At 43.1% G+C, this 17,726-nt stretch overlaps 1 protein-coding gene across 1 annotated transcript in view; it reads left to right on the forward strand.

Moving 5' to 3' along the window:
- Nucleotides 1-17,726, forward strand: part of UGGT1 (UDP-glucose glycoprotein glucosyltransferase 1) — an 89,285-nt gene that overhangs the window by 23,839 nt on the left and 47,720 nt on the right. The window contains exons 7-13 of the mRNA XM_058664368.1: nt 904-1,000; nt 1,861-1,939; nt 8,117-8,217; nt 10,423-10,522; nt 11,876-11,936; nt 15,172-15,263; nt 17,131-17,281. Of these exons, the coding sequence (XP_058520351.1) occupies nt 904-1,000; nt 1,861-1,939; nt 8,117-8,217; nt 10,423-10,522; nt 11,876-11,936; nt 15,172-15,263; nt 17,131-17,281 (681 nt within the window). The remainder of the gene's footprint in view (nt 1-903; nt 1,001-1,860; nt 1,940-8,116; nt 8,218-10,422; nt 10,523-11,875; nt 11,937-15,171; nt 15,264-17,130; nt 17,282-17,726) is intronic.

Consider the following 17,726-nt stretch of genomic DNA (forward strand, 5'->3'; position numbering starts at 1 on the left):
GGAGTAGCTGTCCAGCAAGTGCACCACCCCCGTTATTCTCCCTGCTGGCTCTGCCCCCCTCCCTTCCTGGTTCTCATGCGTGCTGGTTGGGTGCTGCGGCCACATCTGGCACAGGCAACCTCACCATGGCATTCTGTAAAGTGTACTGGTTTTTGTCTCGACTGAACCTGGTTTGACCCACACTATTCTGGTGCTTGGATTTGCCAGTGGATGTTGTGAACTGATTCAGCCTAGTCTGCCCTGCCAAATGTATGCCAGTGGGATACTTTCCCTGGCCTGTTCTGGGCTGCTTCCTATCATGCTGCTTGCGCTTACCTGCCAGGTCTGTGTCCTGCCAGAGGAGTTGCCCAGGCTCCTCCATCAGAACATCTCCCAAAGCCAGGTTTCGCGCATACCAGGGGGTCCATGAGCAGCCTTACTCAATTCACCTCCTGTCTTAGCAGGAACAGTGGCCTTTCCTGACTGGCCTTCAACCGAATCTGGTTCTTGTTGTTGGATGTTTCAGCCTAGCCACGGCTCGTCCATATCCACATACAGCTCACACATGGCTCAGTAGGGGTTGAGACCTAGCCTATTCCGTCCCACACTACCCTGGTCCTCCAGAGCAGGAGTTAGCCTGGCTTGGTGTGTCCAGTCCTGTCCACACTTATGCCAAGGGAGACTGCAACCGTATCGTGAGCAGAATGCAACCCCAATTCCAGCCCATACGCCTCTTGTTGGGATCCTCTACCCAGCTAGGGTGTCTCCTTAGCTCCCCAGCCGGGCCTGTTCCCAGCCATAGATCGCACGCATGCCAGTGGTTACTTTTTCTGTGGTAATATCTGCTATGTATTATGTGAATGTGATCCCGTTGCGCCTGGGGACGAGCCAGGTTTTAATGATGGGTCCTTGGTTTGCTTGCAGAATCCCAGGAAGGAACCTGTGTATCTCTCTGGCTATGGTGTGGAATTGGCCATTAAGAGCACTGAGTACAAAGCAAAGGATGATACTCAGGTGAAAGGTGAATTTGTAAAAATAAGAGCACCGTGTTCTCTTTCTGTTACATACAGGTTACAGGAGAATCTGTGTTTGTGATGACAGGATTAGATTTAGGAATAAAATGGACCCATGTGGAATTTTTGTTCTGTTAAATTTTTTGGGTGACTTTAAGCAAATCTTTAATGGTATTTTTTTTCCTCTGTGGAATTAAGGCAATGATATATGCCCCTTCCAGTATTTGGCAGGAATAGATAATGAATTAAGCACTGAAATTGCGCAAAACTTTAATTAGCAGTAGCTATTGTTGATGTGATTAACAGCCACTAAATTGCTACTCTAATGTGAAATCTTAAACTCTTGTATTATTAATGAACTGTTTTATTTATATTTTCTGTGCTTAGAATGGTTTACTGTACTACCTGTTGTAATACTCCAGGATTTGAGTTCATTTTCTCAACCACAAGTTTTTGAGTTGTATTTGCTTCTTCTAGCTCATTTTAAGCGATTGGAATTGCAAAGTAAATGGAAAAGAATCCAGTACCTCTGATTCTATTTTTTTCAGTAATTTTATTTAGGATTGCAAATTATGCATAATTTTGACATTGCAAATTTTTTGCATAGCTACTAATTTTGAAATTTTTAGCAATGAAAGTTTTCCAAAATTAAGGGGAAAAAGATACATTCCTGGAACACAGGAAATGTTAGAACACATTCTGTTTGTTCAGAGAATCATTGTAAAATGCTAATTGTGGTGCTTAACCTCTTAAATGGTATTGTAATTTCATGTGATTCTGCCTTGCTTTAGCATTGTTCAAACTTTATTTAGTAATATTTTAATTTCTCACCTGAGTGTTTAGCCTTGCATTTGGCGTGCTTTTACAGGAACTGAAGTAAACACCACGGTGATCGGTGAAAATGACCCTATTGATGAAGTTCAGGGGTTCCTGTTTGGAAAATTAAGGTATGCATATCCTATGTATTTTGGGAAGTGCCCGTAATCTATCACTCTTTGAGATTTATTTATTTTTATTGGAAAGGCAGATTTATAGAGAGAGGTGAGAGAATAAGAGATGTACTGGTCACTAGTTTACTCCCTAAATGGCTGCAGTGGCCGGAACTGAGCTGATCCGAAGGTAGGAACCCGGAGGTTTCTTCCAAGCATTTGGGCCATCCCCCACTGCTTTCCCAGGTGCATCAGCAGAGAACTGAGTCAAAAATGTAGCAGCCAGAGGCTTAACTATGGCACTATTCCCAGGAAATGCTTTTATTCTCTTTAAACTTGTAGTGAATGAGCCCATCATGCTTTGATTGACTCTCCGTATGCCTACAATGCTCTATGCTTGGGGCTGAGTCTAAGTTCTGGGTATTCAGTCCAGATTTCCCAGGTGTGCAGTAGCCAGCAAGTGGAGTTGGGAACAGAGCTAGGTACCCACTCGGTTACTTCCTCATGGGACAAGGCATCCCAAATGGTGTCTTGACCAGCGGGCCAAGCATGTTAATGCCAACTATTGTCTGAGTTACAGATCTCCTTGCTATTACATTTCATAAATGTAATCTGAAAAATGAAGATTTATTTCTTTGAAAGGCAGAATGAGAGACAGAGAAAGAAATCTTCCATCTGCTATTCATTCCCTAGATACTGGAATGGCTGGGCTTGGGTAGGCTGAAGCCAGCAGCTCAGAGATCCGTCTTGGTCTCCCATGTCAGAGGCAGGGGCGCAAGTACTGGGTGACCTGCTGCTGCTATCCCAGGCACATCATCAGGAAGTCTGAGCAGGACCAGAGTAGCCAGGACCTGTACCAGTGCTCCCATGTTGGATGCCAGAGTCAGAAAACGGCATCCTGACCAGTAGTGTTGTAATGCCAGCCTTGGAAGGAAGCCTGCTATTTTAGAATGATACTGTCATTGCCTTTCTGTTCTCAATTGACCCTTCTGGGACTCTCAGTTAATGGGATATAGTTATGTATCATTTTTTGATTGACATAATAGGAGAAGTCAAATGTTTGACTTAACTTTTTCTGAAGGAAAAAATTGCATTTTAAGTTCAAGTGTCCTCATGGCTTGTATTAGACATAGTCTGAAGGTAATGTAGAAGAGCTATAATTACTTTGATGCATGTTGAATTGAAATACATTATATCAGAACTTGCTTTAGATGAAAAGGGAAAATAAATGTCTATTGAATTTTAAAAATTCCTTAATTCCATAAACATTTTATGAAAAAAAAAACTTAAAAACATTTACTTGAAAAAGAGGGTTACAGAGAGTAGGAAAGATAGAAATGATTTTCATTTATTTATTTATTTTGAAAAATATTTTGTTTATTTTTATTGTAAAGGCAAATATACAGAGAGTAGGAGAGACAAAGAGGAAGATCTTCATGGTTCACTCCCTAAACAGCTGCAACGGCTAGAGCTGCGCTGATTCAAAACCAGGAGCGTTCTGGATCTCCCATGCAGGTTCAGGGTCCCAAATCTTTGGGCCGTCCTCGACTGCTTTCCCAGGCCACAAGCAGGGAGCTGGATGGGAAGTGGAGCTGCCGGGATTAGAACTGGTGCCCACATGGGATTCTGGCATGTTTAAGGCAAGAACTTTAACCATTTAGGCTACTGCACTGGGCCCTGAAAAAAAAATTTTTTTTTCAAAGTTTCATTTCCTTTAATTCTTTTTTTTAAAAGATTTATTTTTTATTTTTTTTTTTTTGTTACAAAGTCAGACACAATGAGAGGAGGAGAGACAGAGAGGAAGTGGAGCCGCCGGGATTAGAACCAGCGGCCATATGGGATCAAGGCGAGGACCTTAGCCACTAGGCCACGCTGCCGAGCCCGAAAAGATTTTTTATTTGCTGCTCACTACACCAAAACGGCTTCAACTGTGTTGCTGGGCTGGGCCAGGCAAAAGCAAGTAGCTACTTCCTGGTCTTATGTGGGTGCCAGGGGCTCAAGGATCTTAAGCATGTATATATATTCTTTTGTTTCCTAGCCACATTAAGCAGGGAGCTGAACTGGAAGTGGAGCAGCCAATGACATGTACCAGTGCCCCTATGGGATGCTAGTACTGCAGGCAGTGGCTTTTTTTTTTTTTTAAGGTTTATTTTTTGATTTTTATCCGAGTGGTAGAGTTACTCCAACAAAAGGAGAAACAGGAGAGAGAGAAGTCTTTCACCCAGTTTCATTCCCTAAATGGCTGCAGTGACCAGAGCTGATCTGACTCGAGCTGGGAGTCTGTTATTTCTTGTGGGATTCCCATGGCTTTGGCCATCTCCTTCTGCTTTCCCTGGCCATAGGCAGGCAGGGAGGTGGACTGGAAGTGGAACAGTTTGGGTAATGAACCAGTACCCCAAATGAAATGCTGACTACGGTGGTGCACAACCCTTCTGCCCCCGGAAAGTATTTTATAGTTGAAGAGTCTTATTGGTTTTTGTAGTTATTTCTTCCGTGCTTTGAAAATTGTTTATCAAGACATAGGATGTATTTTTTAAAAAGATTTATTAAATATTTGAAATGTAAAGTTACAAAGAGAGAAGAGACAGAAAAAAAAGATCTTCCATGTACTGGCTCAATCCCCAGATGGCAGCAAAAACTAGGACTAGGCCACGCAGAGTCAGGAGCTTTATCTGAGTCTCCCACATTAGGTGGCCAGGGACCCAAAGGCTTGGACCGTTGCCTGCTGCTTTCCTTGTGTGTTTCCTGGAGCGAGGCTGAAGTAGAGCAGCAGGACTCAAGCCAGTCTATGCATGCACTGCTGGTGTTCTACATGTGGCTTGGTTCATTGTGGCACCAGGCTGGCCCCACTCTTTTGACATTTTTATCATGAAGAGTTGGAATTAAGCAACTGTAAATGGGTAGGCTGCATGGTGAAGGGTTGAGCCCATGTTTTAATTTCCTGCTTGTGGCATTTAAGACATTTTGAGGTCCTGGCATTTACAAAAACAGAACTAATCTACCAACCAGCTATGTAGCTCATCCAACTTTCATAGCTCTGCCTGTGATAACCCATTTGGTTAACTTTAAATGAAGTACATTGTGTTTTAAGATTATATAAAACCCAATAACTAGAATTATATTCATGTAACTAAAAGATTTATGAGCATTTAGCCTGAAAAAATTCATTTTAGAACTGGCAACGTTTTTCTCCTTTTTTTTTTTGAAAAGTTAAAAATTCAGAAAACTGAGCCTGGTTTGGTAGCCTAGCGGCTAAAGTCCTCATCTTGAATGCACCAGGATCCCATATGGCTCTTTATTTATTTATTAATTATTGGAAAGGCAGATATGCAGAGAGGAGGAGAGACAGAGAGAAAGATATTCCGTCCGATGGTTCACTCCCCAAGCGGCCGCAAAAGCCAGAGCTGAGCCAAAACCAGGAGCCAGGAGCTTCCCCCAGGTCTCTCACTTGGGTGCAGGGTCCCAAGGCTTTGGGTCATCCTTGACTGCATTCCTTGGCCACAGGCAGGGAGCTGGATGGGAAGTAGGGCCGCCGGGATTAGGACCGGTGCCCATTATGGGATGCCAGTACATTCAAGGTGAGGACTTTAAGCACTACACTATCCCACCGGGCCCATCCCATATGGTTCTAATCATGGAGGGCCAACTTCCCATCCAGCTCCCTGCTTGTGGCCTGGGAAAGCAGTCGAGGACGACTCAAAGTTTTAGGACCCTGCACCCGTGTGGGAGACCCGGAGGATGCTCTTGGCTCCTCATTTGGATCGGCGCAGCTCCAGCCATTGCAGCCATTTGAGGAGTGACACAGTAGATGGAAGATCTTCCTCTCTGTCTCTCCTACTCTCTGTATATCTGCCTTTCTAATAAAAGTAAATGAATATTTAAAATATTCTTTTCACCAAACAATGGAGGGTCTGGCTTGATAACCTTATGGCTAAATCCTCACCTTGCTTGCTCCAGGATCCCATATCCTGCACCTGTGTGGAAAACCTGGAAGAAGCTGCTGGGTCTTGGCTTCAGATTAACTCAACTCTGGCCTTTGCCGCCACTTGCCGAGTGAAAACTGAATGAAAGATCTCTCTTTCTCTCTCTCAATCTGCCTTTACAATAAAAGAAAAAAAAAAGAAACGAAAAACTATGGAAAATAATAAGGATACTTCTAGAAGTTTGATAAATGTAAGATTAAAAGATAAGCTTGTTTTTGTACCAGTTTTTTGAGTTTTATTCTTAGGTTTTTACATTCCATGTACTTTCCATATACCACCCAGAAATGATTGTTGCTATCATACTTGCTTTTTTTTTTCTAGATAACTGGTAATAACATTGTCTGTTTTTTTCCCCACACATAAGCCATCTTTCCTTTAAAAAGCAAAAATGAGGCCAGCATTGTGGAATAGCTGATAAAGTACTAGTTGCAGTGCCAGTATCCTACAGGCCACAGGAGTGCTCACTCCTGTCCTGGTGTGCCAGTTCTGATGCAGTTCGCAGTGAAGGAGGACCCCACATGTGTAGGCCCCCATTAACTGGCCATCTGAGTAGTGATTTCTTTTTCTCACTGTCTCTTCCCTCTCTCCATGTAACACTGACTTCCAAATAAGCAAATAAATCTTTTTTTTTTTTTTTTTTAAGATTTATTTTTATTACAAAGTCAGATATACAGAGAGGAGGAGAGACAGAGAGGAAGATCTTCCATCCAATAATTCACTCCCCAGGTGAGCCGCAACGGGCTAGTGCTGGGCCAGTACGATGCCGGGAACCAGGAACCTCTTCCGGGTCTCCCACGTGGGTGCAGGGTCCCAATGCATTGGGCCGTCCTCGACTGCTTTCCCAGGCCACAAGCAGGGAGCTGGATGGGAAGTGGAGCCACTGGGATTAGAACCGGCGCCCATATGGGATCCCGGGGCTTTCAAGGTGAGGACTTTAGCCGCTAGGCCACGCTACCAGGCCCGCAAATAAATCTTAAGAAAGAAAATAAATTAGCATTAAAAAAGATAGGCAAGTGAAGTCCTTGGGGGGAAGTTGATATCCCCTTGGTTACCTGCTCTGTCTTGTTATCACCATACTTTTCCTCTTACTGGCATCACCGCTGTAGTGATCTTTTGCCTTTCAAATATTTAATTATTTTTATTGGAAAACAAAATACAAAGAGAGAAGGTAAACAGAGAAAGAAATCTCTTTCATACCTCAGTTTACTCCCCAAATGGCCTTCCCGGATGGAGCTGAGCCACTCTAAAGCCAGGAGCCAGGAACCTGTTTCCTATGGATTCAGGACCTCCAGCTCTTGGGCCATCCTCAGCTGCCCTCCCAGGTTATAAGCAGGTGGCTGGATGGGAAGTGGAGCAGCCAGGACAAAAGCCAGTGCCCATAACACTTGTTGGCATTTGCTGGTAGAGGATTAACCAGGCTAGCCATCATATTGCCCAGTAACTAATTTATCTTTTATCCTAGGATTAGACAAGGGAAGTTAGAGTTGTTGCCAGCTTCCTTTTAAGTTTGCTTTGGGAAAGAACAAATAGTGGAAAGAGCTAATTGACTTTTTATTTTTTATTTTTATTTTTGAAATTTAGTCTGTAATTCTGTATAGTTTGGAATTCCCCTCCTTCCAATTTCCGACCCCTGATTGATTTTCTTTCCCATAATGTCACAACTCTTCATAAGTAGTCACATTTCCACCAGTGTGCTGTTTTAGTGTGCCCCGACATACAATGTCAGACAGTCCATCATCCCAATGTCTATGTATATCCAACACTTTCGTTGGGAGTCCATCTTTTGCTTGGAAGCAGATATGTATGTTGCATTGTGTCTTCACATCTGGATGTGGTAGTCTCCATTACTCCACCTCTATACATTCCAATTTTCATGTTGGATTCCTTATATTGGAGAAGACATATGGTATTTCTCTTTTTTGTGATTGACTTATTTCACTGAGCATAATGGTCTCTAGTTGGGACTATCTAGTTGCAAATTGTATGATTTTCATTCTTTTTAATAGCTGAGTATTATTCCATGGAGTAGATCACAGTTTCTTTAACCACTCCTCCTTGGATTGGCATCTGGGTTGTTTACATGACTTTGTTATTGTAAATTGCGCTGCTGTAAATATAAGATTATAGATCCACTTCTCCTGTGTAGTTTAAATTTCTTTTGGGTATATTCGTAGCAGTGGGACAGCTGAGTCTAATTGACTGTTTCTTTCAGAGATCTGCACCCTGATCTGTCAGTGCAGTTGAAGGAACTCAGAAAGCATCTAGTGGAGAGCACCAATGAAATGGCGCCTTTAAAAGTCTGGCAGCTGCAAGGTAATCAGCGCAGAGACATCGTTCATCTGCTTTTGGGTCAATGTTTGTGGTTCTGAGAAATGTAGTATTTGAATTTAACTGTATCTAATCACGGATATTACAGATTTTAAAGACATCATTTACTGTCATTAGATTTGTCTGCGCTGGTATTGCTAGGGAAGAGTAGCACATGAGTGCCAGGATTTTCTGTCTCAGGCTTGTAGCACTGAATACTTCTCAGTGTCTTCGTGTTCCTGTATGTGTGCATTTCAGAGTCCAGAGTGCTAACCATAACACCATGGCACCCCATCGCAATTGTGTACATTTCTTTAGTTGTGTATCAGTAGAGTGTTAAGGGCCTGATAGTGTGCTAGAACGTATCTGCTTTCTCCTCCATAGATTTCTCCCTCCCTACCTGTGCTCCTGAAAGTGTTAATGTCATATTTTAGAAATAGAAATGAGGGAAAACAATTTGGGCTTGATTTGTCCTCTGCCGATTGTGTTAGTGCGTACTGTAATGTTTTATTGCGGTACTTCAGGAATGGTTTAATAAATGGGGATCTGTGAAGTGAATAAAATCTAAAATTAAACCATGGGTACTCTGCAATGATTTCCATTTTTTTGTGTGTGTTTTTAGTGAAATATCATTTTTATTTCAATTCATAAACACATTAGCATCCTAATTTAGTTCACTTTTCTTAACTGAACTGCAAATATTTTCATAAGAAACCAAAACCAACATGAATCCTTTTAAAAACTCTAGCTTCTCAGTTGCTTTTCCATGTGTTCCAAACAAGTATTTGGAAATTCCATTATCCAGTGGGAAATGTGAAAAAAGTCAAGAGATAGCTTAGTGTTATTCTTACAAATTTTGATTTCTTAGGAACTCTGGTACATTTTCCTAATGTAATAACCTGTTTGTATTTGGTACTTTCCTGTATTCCTTATAAATTTCAGATCAAATGGTTAGTCTTTTTTTTTTTTGGTAAGATTTATTTTCATTGCAAAGTCAGATATACAGAGAGGAGGAGAGACAGGGAGGAAGATATTCCGTCTGATGATTCACTCCCCAAGTGAGCGCAATGGCCAGTGCTGTGCCGATCTGAAGCCAGGAACCTGGAACCTCTTCCAGGTCTCCCACATGGGTGCAGGGTCCTAAAGCATTGGGCATCCTCGACTGCTTTCCCAGGCCACAAGCTGAGAGCTGGATGGGAAGTGGAGCTGCCGGGATTAGAACCGGTGCCCATATGGGATCCCAGGGCGTTCAAGGCGAGGATCTTAGCTGCTAGGCCACACCGCTGGGCCCAAAGAGAATTGTTTTTAAAAATTTTGAATAATATTTGGAGCATTACTGGAAATTCTGCATAATCAGCTCCCTAAAAATTGTCCTTAATGACAAGTGTGGTTAATAAGCCTAACCATTTGGGCCCGGTGGCATGGCCTAGCGGCTAAAGTCCTCACCTTGAACGCGCCCTGGGATCCCATATGGGCGCCGGTTCTAATTCCGGCAGCTCCACTTCCCATCCAGCTCCCTGCTTGTGGCCTGGGAAAGCAGTCGAGGATGACCCAGTGCATTGGGACCCTGCACCCACGTGGGAGACCTGGAAGAGGTTCCAGGTTCCCGGCTTCGGATCGGCGCGCACTGGCAGTTGCAGCTCACTTGGGGAGTGAATCGTCGGACGGAAGATCTTCCTCTCTGTCTCTCCTTCTCTCTGTATATCTGACTTTATAATATAAATAAATCTTTAAAAGAAAAAAATTCTCTTTACCACGTATCAGCTGTTGGTGCATAAAATGAAGTGTGATGATTCGCTCCATGAACACCCTGTTTGGAAGCATGAATCAATTTTGCAAAATAAAATATTAATTTATCAATACAGTGACACCAACAGGATGAATTTTAATGCATATTGAGTGCCCCCCAAGGGCTGTTTCCTGCATGGTTCATCTCCTCTGTCATTTTCCACACCACTTTGAGAAGTGGTAAGAATATTTAGGTGTGGACTCAGGCCAGCTTGTCTCCTGTCATCAGAATGATTTTGTTTGTCACGGGGCTGAGCCCCATGTTGCCCCGTCCTGGTAGCCCTAAACCTCAGGAGAGTGGCCTCCTGGATCAGAACAGCTGCTTTCGTTACCATGAAAATGATGATAAATGAATGTGAATTTGTTTCTGGTTTTCATTGCATTAGGTGAATAATGCTCTACATTTTATTTGACATTTTACAGATCTGAGTTTCCAGACTGCTGCTCGAATCTTGGCTGCTCCTGTTGAATTAGCTTTAGTGGTTATGAAGGATCTTAGTCAAAATTTCCCTACGAAAGCCAGGTAATACCAAGGTTTCAATCTCTTCTTTTCTTTAATATAGTACCCATTTACCTTTGTGTTTACATGCCAAACGAGGTAAGTGAAATATGAAAGTGCTAATAAACAGCACCTTGTTCCCTCCACTAGTGTTCTCCTGAGAGGGCAAGCCTGGTGTGTGGAGGATGGTCCTAGTTGGTTCTTGTTACTGCCAGTTACTGGATGTGTGATCTCTGTATTTAAATGATGTCTCCTTATCTCACCATGCCAGTCAGTAGGATGAGAAGGACAGTCTTGACTTTAATAACTCGGCGGCATACCGAATTTGCCAATGTAACCCATCTAGAGTCTGGCTCGGATGATGGGACTTTGCTCCTTCAGGATGCAGGTGCTGAATTTTGATGAGACAGCTGAGTGCTAGAGTCCTAGCTTTGTAACATCACTTTTGAACTTTGTAACATCACTTTTGATTCTGTCATGTTTCTTTACATGTCACAAATGCATGGCAAAATGGCTTAAAAAATTTATTAGGAGTTAATTGAAATGGTTGCTTTTTGTTTTTTAAACTTGAAACACGGAATGACAGAGGTTAGGGTAGGGAATAGATAAAATATAGAAAAATCTTTGAACGATAGGTTTACTCATCAAATTCCTAAAATATCCAAGATTAGGCCAGGATGAAGCCAGAAGCCGAGAATTGCATTCTGGTCTCCCATGTGCACGTCATGGGTCCATCAGAAATACTGGCCACCTAATACTGCTTTCCCAGCTTGTGCTGCGTTGGCAGGAAGCAGTATTGGGAGAGACATATCAGTGACTGATGGGTGTGGGGCCCAAGCAGTGGCTTAATTTGCTGTGCCATTATACCCACTCTGTATAGTTATACCCCCCTCTTTTTTTTTTCCCTTCGAGAAATCTGGATGTAATGTTTTGATTTCAGACTTGATATTTGGAAACAAATTTGTTTTTTAATTTGTAAAGTCACTCTTATATTGATTACAAATCATAGAGTAAATCCATGTTTATCACAATGCAGTACTTAAAAAGGACACTTCGCGTCCTCCCTGAGTTGGACAGCAGCCTGCAGCCTCCTTTATCTCTCATCCTTCGGTGTGTGAGTGTAAAGAAGGGAAACAGGAGGACAGGTGCATACCCGGCAGCGAGCGCCTGCAAGAGGGCACGGCTTCTGCCTCAGTGCTCCTGCATCAGCCTTCCAGCAGTGTCGCATCCTACGGTCATGAAACTCACACCTGCTAGAGAGGGGACATGACGTGTATGTAGTTTCTTGAGCAAGAGAGTCTTCTTCAAAATTGTGAAAATGAAGATGAAGACATTTGTATCAAACATTAAGCAACTGATCATATTTTTGATCCTCAGGGCAATCACAAAAACTGCTGTGAGTTCAGAACTTCGAGCAGAAGTGGAAGAGAATCAAAAGGTATCAACAGGCACAAAATACTGACCATTTGTTCTGTGATCTGTCTTGATACATGAGGATGTCTGAGGTTAATCCTGTGGCGTTGAACAACATAACTGTAAGAGATGGCAACATTGTAGATTTCTGTAATGGTCACACTTTTAACTTGTCATCAGAGTTGAATATAACTACAACTGGAAGCACGGAACAGTGCCACCCTTTGCTTCAGAAAAGGAGCACTCCCTAAATGTATGTCACCCCTATTGTGCCACTCTTTGCCAAGGCACCTCCTTTCAACTCTTGGCAGTTCCTCTTACCATGACTTCTACCCTAATTGGATTGCACCCTAGTTTTCAGCTTTATTGCTTGTGCTTTGGCGTCCTGTTTTGAGTATGAGGGCTTTTACTTCTTCCCTATCCGTGTCCCTACATTGCTCCTTACTATCGTTTTTTCCTATTTTATGTTGTGATTTTTTCCAGTTTTGATCTGCTCTAGTATCGGCTGGTTGCTTTTTATGCTTTTATGCATCCTTATACTCTCCTTTAACCTCCTTTATTGGAGTCTTTTTTTCCTTTCAGTGCAGTGCATTTTTTATGAGAATTCGTTTTCCTCTTCTGCTTGTATTGAAAGCTTGGTTGTGTATCCAGATTTAGAGTAGAAATCATTAAAGATTTAAAGACACTGTTACCTTTGCTTGGGATTTTGGCTTCAATTATGGCTGCTGAGTGGTCTGAAGCCTTTGTATGAGATGTGTTTTTACTGTCTGGAATTATCTAGGATTTTTTTTCCCTTTTTTTTGCTACATGCTTGTCGCTGTTCCGCAGCGATGGACTTGGTGCACGGAGCCGATAATAACACGCGTGGACCCCTGACTGATGGTCAATAGCCGAGGTTTATTAGTAGCATCAGACTCTATACTCTGAGGGTCATATAGGATAAGGGAGGAAGTGCTGAGCTTATCAACAAAACCATTAATGCTTGTTTGGAACTCCTTTTGTCTTGTATATTCCACCAGGTGTTCTCATATACATATGCAGATGATATCCAATAAGGTATACAAAAGGTAGCCATTTGGTTGTTCTCCTCCAAATATTATCCAACCAACTGTAGTCCTGTGCTCACTGACCTTTTCGGGTCACAATGTCCTCCTACACATGCTCATTGGAAGACGAAAGTCTCTGTACTGTTGGATAACTGATGTGTGTCTTAAATGTGGAGAAACGTTTTATTTAGTTTTAGAAAAGTTTCTAGATTTTTTTGCAGTTCTTCACCTTGATTCCTCTTTGCTAGGTAATTTTTATTTTGTTTTGTTTATTTTTTTAAAAGATTATATTATTTTGATTTGAAAGAGTTACAATAGAGAGAGAAGGAGAGACAGAGGGACTACAACCATCTGCTGACTTACTCCCTAAATGGCCACAGCCCACAACTGGGCCTGTCCAAAGCCAAGAGCCAGGAGCTGCTGCCAGGTCTCCCACGTGGGTGCACCCGTGGACTTGGGCCATCTGCTGCTGCTTTCTAGGCTGTTCGCTGTCCAGCAGCGATGGGAGCGTGTGATAACGTGTGTGGACTACTGGCTGATGGTCAGTAGCCTAAAGTTATTAACAACATTAGACTTTTCTTTTTTCTTTTCTTTTTTTTTTTTTTTTTAGACTTTTCAAGACTGAGGGTCACCTAGGCATCAGGAAGGAGGGTTTGAGGCATTTACATTTCAACAGTAAGAGGGAGACTTCCTTTCCTTGGTCTGTTAGCTCTTGTTTCCCTGCCTTTGGGGCAGGGGGCTGGGAGGGGAGTGGGGGAAACACCTTTTTTTAATATACAGTTGTTTTCATGCAAATGGTATCCAATCAGTTGTCTTACATTAGGCTGTTAGCTTGGAGCTGGATCACCTGAGAATTAAGCTGCTGATGCTGCAGGCAGAAGATGACCCTCCTGTGCCACTATGTGGTCCACCATTTTTCTATACTTTCATGAAGTTTGGTAGCTGTAAGATTTTTCTTTAGTTCTTTTGTTTGTTTTGGTTTTAAAATAATTTTATTGGAGAGGCACATTTACAGACAGAAGGAGAGGCAAAGATCTTCTGTCAGCTGATTCACTCCCCAAGTGGCACAGTGGCTAGAGCTGAGCCAATCTGAAGCCAGAAACCAAGAACCAGGAGCTGCTTCCAGGCCCCCCATAAGCACGCAGGGCCCCAAGGCTTTCAGCCATCTTCCACTGATTCCTCAGGCCACAAGCAGAGAGGTAGAATGGCAGTGGAACAACCAGGACACAAATGATGCCATATGGGATTCCAGCACTTGCAGGGGACAATTAGCCAGTAGAGCCATTGCACCGGGTTCAGATGCTTCTTCTGATACCCGTACCTACATTAGGAAGCAGTTACAACGATCATGATGAAGCTGACAGAGGTTGGAAAGAAACAGGAGCTGTATGCCCTGTTAAACTGGCAGTCTTACTCAGTTCAGTTAGGTGCTAAGAAGTGTGTGCAAGTACAAAGAAGGAAATATGAGTCCACCTCAGGTTGTCAAGATTTTTTTTTAAAGATTTATTTATTTTCATTGGAAAGTCAGGTATACTGCAGAGAGGAGGAAAGACAAAGATCTGCCCGTTGATTCACTCCCCAAGTGGTCACAACAGCCAGAGCTGAGCCAATCTGAAACCAAGAACCAGGAGCCTCCTCCGGGTCTCTTACTGGAGTGCAGGGTCCCAAGGCTTTGTGCCGTCCTGCTGCTTTCCCAGGCCACAGTAGAGCCTCTGGGATTAGAACCAGCACGCATATGGGATTCTGGCACATGCAAAACAAGGACTTTAGTTGCTAGGCTCCCACACTGGGACCTAATAAAGTCCAGAAATACTGCGGTTTTGGAAAATGTTTTCTCTTTGCTTTTTTGTTGTTGTTGTTGTTAAGATTTGTTTTTATTTTTATTGGAAAGGCAGACATACAGAGGAGGAGAGACAGAGAGGAAGATCTTCTGTCTGATGGTTCACTGCAACGGCTGGTACTGAGCCAATCCAAAGCCAGGAGCCAGGAGCTCTTCTGGGTCTCCCACACGGGTGCAGGGTCCCAAGGCTTTGGGCTGTCCTCAACTGCTTTCCCAGGTCACAAGCAGGGAGCTGGATGGGAAGAGGGGCTGCCGGGATTAGAACTGGTACCCATATGGGATCCCGGTGCATTCAAGGCGAGGACATTAACCACTGCACTATCATGCTGGGCCCTCTCTTTGTTTTTTAATATATTACTTCTTTTATGTTTCAGTATTTTAAGGGGACTTTAGGCATACATCCTGGAGACTCAGCTATTTTCATCAATGGACTTCACATTGATTTAGATACACAGGACATATTCAGGTATGGGTGATGTATCTATTCTTTGTAACATATAACCCCTTGTGGCATGTGCAGGTCACTGTTCCTAAGGCAGATGTAAAGCCTAGTGGCTTGCCAGGCCCCACTGTGTGTGTGTGTGAAGGTTGGCTGAACAGTGTGAGTGTTGCTGTTCGCTGTCACAGTGTTCACTCAAGCTCGCAGTGTGTTTCAGGGATGCCCTGTTCATCGTAGAAAGGGAGAAGAGAGCAGGCTGTCGGGCATCTGCAGTCCAAGTAGTGGAGGCCTATTTATTTATTTTTATTGATTAGGCAGATTTACAAACAGAAGGAGAGACAGGAAGAAAAATCTTCCATCCGCTGATTCACTCCCCAGGTGGCCACAACTGGCCAGACTTGAAGCCAGGTGCCAGAAGCCTCAATTGGATCTCTCATGTGGGTGCAGGTTCCCAAGACTTTGGGCCGTTCTTGATCACCCTGCTAGGCCATAAGCAGGGAGCTGGATGGGAAGTGGGGCAGCCAGAGTGCTCACCGGTGCCCATATGGGATCCTGGTGCAGGCAGGGTGAGGACCTTAGCCAGTGAGCTATCATACCAGGCCTAAAGGAACGTTATTTACAATGCCATATGTCATGTCCCAAAAGGCCTTCTGCCCCCAAGTATCATTGCGTGCCCACCCTTTTGGTTATCCAAATGCAGTTCAAGATATACTTGCTCTATTTTATCTTCATTACCCCTGAATGGGCAGTCCCACAGAATTCTGCTTTTGTGTTTATAATTAAATTGGCACGGTTGGCACTGGCTACATCAGAATAAAGATAACAGGAAGTGCTGCTGCTTCCGAACAAGCCATGTACACTGTAGGATAACTTCACTTCAGTTCTGTTTGCTGTTATATGCGTAATTGCATTAACATGCCAGTGACAAGTTAGTAAAAACAGACATGGTTACTGTAAGATTGTGTCTCTATACATATACACACATATTTCAGAGCCTGTGGACTTTGTGCTTGTTCCATGTAAATACTTTCCACTAATGGATATTAAGAAACCAAATTTTACCTCCTGATGCATTTCATGCTCCTGTCCTTGTTTTCTACATCCCAGGCAAACACCTAAGTAAGCTGAATTCTTTTTCCTGCGGTTTACATATATGTTACATAGTGTCTCTGTAGATTGACACTGATATTGAATCCTATATCCTGTAACATCTTTTGCTGATTTATTAAAATTCATTTTCAAGTACTTGTAGCTTCATATGCAGTTAAAAGAAGCAATACAGATTAATATTGTGTTTTTATTTATTTATTTATTTATTTATTTTTATTGGAAAGGCAGACATACAGAGAGGAAGAGCTTCTGTCCTATGGTTCACTTTTCAAGCGGCCGCAACGGCTGGAGCTGAGCCAATCCAAAGCCAGGAGCCAGGAGCTCTTCCGGGTCTCCCATGCGGGTGCAGGGTCCCAAGGCTTTGGGCCGTCCTCAGCTGCTTTCCCAGGCCACAAGCAGGGAGCTGGATGGGAAGAGGTGCTGCCGGGATTGGCACCTGCGCCCATATGGGATCCTGGGCGTGTGCAAGACGAGGACTTTAACCAGTATGCTATTGCGCTTGACCCAGATTAATATTGTTTTTAGAGACTTGTAGTAACAAAGTTATGGTTATGCCATCCTGTGCTAAATGTTTAAACTTGGAGATACTTTGTGCATTCATTGGTAGGCGTTGGTGAGCAGGTCCTAGCTACTTTGTTCAGTGTGTTTTGATGGGATAAAGCAAAGGCTAACTTCTGGTTTTGATTTCCCTGCTTATCTGATTTAGCATTGAGTTTGAACTGAGTGGACGTTTTTCACAGCAAGGATTGTTTATCCTACTGAACACCTGTTTGTTTTCCCCCAGTCTTTTTGATACCTTGAGGAACGAAGCTCGAGTGATGGAGGGCCTGCACAGGCTGGGAATAGAGGGGCATTCTCTGCACAAGATTTTGAAGCTGAACATCCAGCAGTCCGAGTCCGACTACGCAGTAGACATCAGGAGTCCTGCCATTGCCGTGAGTTAGCTGTGCCAGCCAGGGGCTTTCCGCTCTGGGATCTTCTGTACGGTTTTCCAATTATTTTTTCTTGGGGATTTCATTATTTCATTCTTTCATTGTGGTCGGAAGGTTCACAACCAGATACTGTGTACGTATCATGGATGCTTGAATGTTCCACAGAGTCGAGCTGTTGAGGGTGATGTGGTTAGGGCAGTCGTGATGCTCCAGGTCTCAGCTGAACATCCTGCGACGGAGTGTTTCTTTTGTGTTTTCTCAGTTGCATACAGGCCTTGTGTGCTTTTTGTGACAACATGTATAGATTAAAGCTATGTTTAACATTATGGGTTTTTAATTAACTGTCTTTATGGAACTTTTAGTTCTTGCCTGCTATATGATCCTCAGTGTCTGTCTGTCAGCTGTCAGAGAGACTGGGGGTCATATTGGACAGAGTTGATGTGGCAGC

Source organism: Ochotona princeps, chromosome 5 (genome assembly GCF_030435755.1).
Source record: "Ochotona princeps isolate mOchPri1 chromosome 5, mOchPri1.hap1, whole genome shotgun sequence".
NCBI classification, from domain to species: Eukaryota; Metazoa; Chordata; class Mammalia; order Lagomorpha; family Ochotonidae; genus Ochotona; species Ochotona princeps.